Below are 6000 nucleotides of genomic sequence, written 5' to 3'. Positions count from 1 at the left end.
TACTATGTCCATCTCCTTTATTTGCGGCTCTGCGTTATAATGATTACAGGTCGACTTTGATGAACTGTACAAGCAGTAAAAGGCGGCCATCTATGCTTTACATCATTGTTTCACACAAAGCAAATACAGAAATATCCAATTGCCTAATTTTCTATTTAAAAAAATTTCTATAGGCACAAAGCAGAAGAATATTGGAAAAGAGAGTCAAGGGAAGAGGTATGCATAAATAAAGAAGTACTTCTTACATCAAAAATGTCCCAAGAATCACAAAGTCTGCAGAAGCTTGGTTAATCAAATACTGCAGTACTGATCTCATCAGTATAAAAGTGAAAGAGCTTTAGTTCTGTAATAAAAATTCAATTTATTTTACTTTATTTTGGAGAGAGGAGGGAAAAAGGGTGGAAGGAAAGTGTAAGAGAAGAAAGGGCAAACTTTAAAACAGCAGCCAGTATTAGGAAGGGCAGTGGGAAAGGTGAACAGGCACATTGGAACCGTGGGAACATGTAAATTGACCACTGTCAAACCAGTGTAAATTTCTTGGTTTCTCATGGAAAACATTTTATCCACATATTTTCCTCCCAAACATATATCCAACACTGTCTTCAATATACGACTTTGTTGGTAACTTTTAGAACAGGAACAGCAAGTTTATTCCTGCCTCCCCATTGCTGTAAAAAGTTATCTAGATGATTTCAAACACTTTCTTCAGCTCTACTATAAGCTGCCAGTCAGACTTCTGCATTTCATCTCTGAACCAGTCCTTCAGAGCATCGATGGACTGACGACTGATCTGTAACACAAGACAAACCCATCAGAAACACGTATTAATAACGGCAACTGCTTCCACCACGTGAAAGCTGATCCACAGAGAAGGCACCAGTCTACAAAACAGGAAAGCTACTTCTAAACCCAGTTTTGCTGCTGATCTGCTGCAGAGCTCGTCTCATTCATTTCCCTTCTTTGCTCCTCACATCTTAACCTGTACTGTGGTGACTGCAGAAGCACAGACCATCTCGCTCCTTGCGCAGGAATGCAAGCACCCGTGACAAGGGATGTTATCCTGCTTCCCCCAGTGCCACCAGCACTACCTCCCAGTCCTAACGTGTGCGGAGGGCTGCCTTACTGCACGGTGGATAATGCAGCTGGGAACACAGGGAGCTCTGGCTTTGCCTCTGACAGCAAAAAAATGTGAGCAAGGGCTCGTCTCCTAGCCTGAGCCCAGCATTCCAGAATCGGAGCGAGTGAAGCTCTGCTGTTCATTGCACACATTCAAAACCAGGCAAACACAACGGCGCTGTAATGCCACGGGGGACTGCTACACTGCTCTGAGCACCAGCTACATACGAAGGTATGCAAACAGCTCATTTGCCATTTACCCTCTCTGGTGCAATAAGCTGCCAGGTATTTTTAGTTACAGTACATCGTTCCTTCGGTTCTCTCAAGCAGCACCACTACAGATCTCAAAACAAGGCTACAGAGAAACGCTGTTGAGCAATGCCATACATGAATAATTTCAAGCATCTCAGTCTCTGATGGAAGGTTGCTAATATTAATTTTCCAGGCTTTGCGCAACATTTCCACTTCAAGCAAGTTACCATTGCGTCATAAACCAAAAATACAGATGGCTTTTACCTTACTGACGAGGATGTCTGTTGCTTCAAAATGTCGCCCATACATTTTAGGTGATTCACCAGGAATAGGTTCTATTTTAACACATACTTCTTGGCCTTTTTTTGCAACCTCCACTGGCTTGTGGTTTATTTCAATACTTGTAACTATTCCAATTTCAACAAACTGTAATACAATGAAGAAAGTGTAATACACATAAGCAAAACCCGTGCGCACACCCTTCTCTAAATTCCTGCCAGTTGCTCATCCAAAGCAATGCATCAGAGCAGCCACCCCAGAGCTTGCAAAGCCACGCATATCACACAGGAAGCGTGTACAGAAAAGGTCAGCAGTACCAACCCACCTGTATTTCATCTGCCATACCAATTTGTTAACCTTCAGAATATCAGGACTTGAATTCCCCCCTTACTAGCAACCAGGAATGAATTTTGCTTCTTCCTTTGTATCACAATACAGAAATTGGAAGGGAATTTGGGAGGGAAGGTGACAGCCACAGCCACGCTTCCTGGTAGGGCACTGCGGAGGTCAAGAGGCTGTCTCTCCGCTGCAGGACACAACTGTCCCAGCAGAGCACAATACCATGGCTGATCACTGGGAAGGAGACTTGATCTAACACTGAATCTCATCTCCTACCAAAATTCTGTGCGGTGGGGGAAGGCACACAAACATTTCCTGGCGCCCCATCCCAGCGACTACCCGCTCAAACAGACGTCCATGGGGAAGAAAGAGGCTCTTACTTACATTTTTGCTGGGTACGCACATGGGAGTGCCCTGCTTCACCTGGCCTGCCTCCACAACGACACCCATCACTATTGGGTCACGGGAGTTGAAAATAAACTGAGGGAGTATTTTCATCTTGCAAGGGAATACTGCTATATGCCTGGGAGACAACGAAGAGAAGGCATTTTGAAATAGTTGCTGGAACGGTGCGGGGAGTATTAACGGTTCTGCCTTCTCCTGCACATCCTGGGCATTTGTTCTAGTAGCGTCACTTGGGGAAGAAATAAGCAGGAAAAATCTCTCTTCCTGTCTTGTTAATCTAGTCAATGCTATCTTAGAGAACTATAGGCAACAAAAATCAAGCATGGCTGGCATGGATATTATTTTGACTGGCTCGGGCATCGAGACAAGACCAAGACCAAAGGAACAAAAATTACAGTATAATTATAATCTCAGAAGAGCATGGGGACAGAAATATTGTTGCCACAATCCAATACAGTGACTCAAGAAATTCTAAATTTTTGTTCGTGAGGAAGTATTTTTAAATGCTGAGCTATACAAACTCAAGTTTTGATTTTAAAAAATGCATATTTTTTCCCCGCGTATTTAATTTGTCATTACTTTACTGAGGACCAGCTAATTGCACAGACTCCAAAAAATAAGTTTTGGATCCTTATAAATCCTTAAATGATGGCATATTCATGTTATTACAATCACAATTAAGCTGTGTACACTGGTATTGCATAAGCATGAAACAATAGAACCCAAATCCTTCTGGTTGTTTTCTCAACCCTGCAAGACTAACCCATCTGTCAGAAACTAAGAAAGGAAACCAAGTATATAAAGCAAGCCTTAATAAAAACACTCCATATAACATGATGGGTTTTGCTAAATCTTGCAATTGCTTCACAACTCCCACCCTACTAAATCTAATCCCAGATGTAAACATTTAGACTAGACTGCCGAATTCCTGAAAATTAACAGTTTATTGTCCTTCTTTCCTGCCTTCCTTCCTATCAGAAATGCATGCTAAGTAATAGTATGCAATCGAGAAGTTAAATTTCATTTAGTAATAAGACAATTAAAAAAGACTGTGTTACTTGGGAAGCACACAGAATAGGATTGCTTTTACTTACTTGAATTCTTCTTGTTTCTGCTTTTTGTAGTCTTGTCTATATTTTGTGAAGGCATCAAATAAGTGATAAATAATTTCAGCACTAAAAATTCGAACTCCTAAACTATCAGCCATTTCCTGTGCATCGCGTTCAATCCTCACATCAAACGCTAGGATGACTGCGTATCTGCAAGTAGAGATAAGTCAAACAGTTTACCAGACAGGCCACAAAACTAGAGCTAGGAAGGGGGCCTTCCTGAAACAGCACTGTGCGTTTTTCAACACAGTAAAGCAAGGAATTTACTTACTGTGGGTCATGCTCCAACATAACTGATGCCTTCATAACGTCTTTTTTATGGACAGGACCTATATTAATTCCTGCGTACTGTTGAAGAGGAAAGCCACAGAAATCAGTCACTGACCTTTCTGAGTTGAAAGGAAACAGTTATCAACTAAAACAACAGAACACAACAATAGAAACAATATTAGATGTAGCACAGAAAGTACTTACTGGCACTTCTGATGTTTTAAGAAATTCAAGTAATGCTTCCAAAGACCCTAAAGTAGAAGCCTGGACATAAACACCCTTCTCTTCTAATTTGATTGCATTCAGTGTTTGCTTCAGTTCGTGTATTAGTTCATCCTTTAGAAAGAAAAGCCACTGTTAGTTCTATTGCCATTATTCCTCAGATTACAAAGTCTTTCTGTTCATGAGCTGCTGAAGTATGACAGCCACGCTGACAGGTACCAACTCACAGACTTGCAGCATAGGCCATACACAGCCAGCCCCGTGACATGCTGCAGCTTGTTTCTGGCATTAGAAAAGCCTGTACTGAACTATACTGGAGGATTTTGCAAGATGATGATCATGTAACACAAAGCAAATGCCCATCTTGGGAGCTGGTAACATTTCTCCATAGACTACATGTTGTTCCACCCAACACAGTAAGCTTCTGCCATCACAATGAGTGAACACACACAAAACACAACGTGTGCCAATACCTTTGGTTGCTCAACTGTACATTAACAAGAACAGAGGCCCCTAAAACCGTTAGCTGAAAAGGATTATGAATGCCCTGTATGCAGCAAGGCCTAGGCGGATATGAAAGCAGAAGGGCCATCTTGATGCTTTCAGAAAAGTTAAAAACTCTTTTAGTTCAAAGCCATTCCCTCTTGTCCTGTCAGTACACCCCTGACAAAGAGTCCCTCCCCAGCTTTCCTGTAGGCCCCCATTAGGTACCAGAAAGCTGCAATGAGGTCTCCCCAGAGCCTTCTCTTCTCCAGGCTGAACAACCCCAACTCCCTCAGCCTGTCCTTACAGGAGAGGTGCTCCAGCCCTCTGATCATATATAGTCAAAATATAGTCAGACTATGCTATTATGTTTTCAATCCTTATTGTGTAAGCAGAGGACAAGTCATCAAAATATCAAGGAAAGCTAAGGATCAAGACACCAAAAACATTACCAAAGCAACACTTCACATGGACACAAGGCTACAGCACGTTATTATAATAGTTTTTAAAACATAACATCCCCCCCCCCCCCCCCCAAAAAAAAAAAAAAAAATCAAGTTACTTGCATGCTGAACTCTCAATATTTGAATGAGCTTCATCACCAGAGAACTTAGTCACCCTCAGCTTAAGTGTCTCATTTCAACACTAGCCATCTCACCTTGAGGACTGGGACTTCATCCTCTTTATAAGCTACAAGCAGTGGCAAACCAGCCAATGTTTTTTCCAAATCCTTCCCAAGAATCTTCACACCTTGAGCAGCAACGACCTCTTTGTGCTTTTCATACTGGTTCTGAAAAAGAGAATACACACTGGCAAAGAGTCCATGTAGCTGCTACACAGCAATATGAAGCAGTCCAGAGTTGCTAAAGATCTTGCCACCATCAAGCACAGAAGCCAGAATGACAGTGAAGTCCAGCTCTCCCCATCTATCAGTAATTTTGTCTATTTCAAGTTCCTGATATGCATGTGTGTCTGTGTTTGTCTGCATGCTGCTCTCCCATCACATTTTGGGAGGGAGAGGGTGAAGAGCAGGTGCAGCAGCGGGGGAATTGTCTAAGGCAGAGATTCCCCATGCTTTTCTTTAAGCTGCAAGGCAGGTTCCTTTCTCAAATAAACATTTAATTCCTGCAAACCTCTACCCTTTAGCCCTGCGCGCCCAATATTTGGGGTCCTTTTTCAATGAAGACATCTCCTCGTGGACTGGCTGAACTGAAATGTATCCCCGTTGCCTGCTTCAAAAAAATCCAGCTTACCTTGACCCACCTCCCCAACTAAAGTTTCCCAAATCAAGCGTCCTTCATCGCGGTGCTGGTACTCTATACCCCATCTCCCATCAAAGTACCAAAACCCGTCTGACAATCTTGTTGACCTGGGAACCCATGATCTGTTACATTGCTGTTTAGTGCCACAAAAAACTTCTCGTAACAGTTTCATGCACCAGTTTATCTTCCACTTTAAATAAAGGGAAGCACATGGACAGAAATGCTTCCACAATTCATACTTTACAGTAAACCGAATATATTCA

At 42.2% G+C, this 6000-nt stretch overlaps 1 protein-coding gene across 1 annotated transcript in view; it reads right to left on the bottom strand.

Moving 5' to 3' along the window:
- The window catches only part of EIF5B (eukaryotic translation initiation factor 5B), a 34657-nt gene continuing 28657 nt past the window's right edge, over positions 1-6000 (bottom strand). The window contains exons 18-24 of the mRNA XM_040550272.1: positions 5134-5265; positions 3975-4106; positions 3772-3848; positions 3486-3650; positions 2371-2509; positions 1633-1794; positions 1-790 (exon numbers count right to left, since the gene is read on the bottom strand). Coding sequence (XP_040406206.1) covers positions 683-790; positions 1633-1794; positions 2371-2509; positions 3486-3650; positions 3772-3848; positions 3975-4106; positions 5134-5265 — 915 coding nt within the window. The 3' untranslated portion in view covers positions 1-682. The remainder of the gene's footprint in view (positions 791-1632; positions 1795-2370; positions 2510-3485; positions 3651-3771; positions 3849-3974; positions 4107-5133; positions 5266-6000) is intronic.

Source organism: Cygnus olor, chromosome 1, assembly GCF_009769625.2.
Source record: "Cygnus olor isolate bCygOlo1 chromosome 1, bCygOlo1.pri.v2, whole genome shotgun sequence".
Classification (NCBI taxonomy): domain Eukaryota; kingdom Metazoa; phylum Chordata; class Aves; order Anseriformes; family Anatidae; genus Cygnus; species Cygnus olor.
The sequence above is the reverse complement of the archived record's forward strand: the minus strand, read 5'-3'. Positions and strand labels throughout refer to the sequence as shown.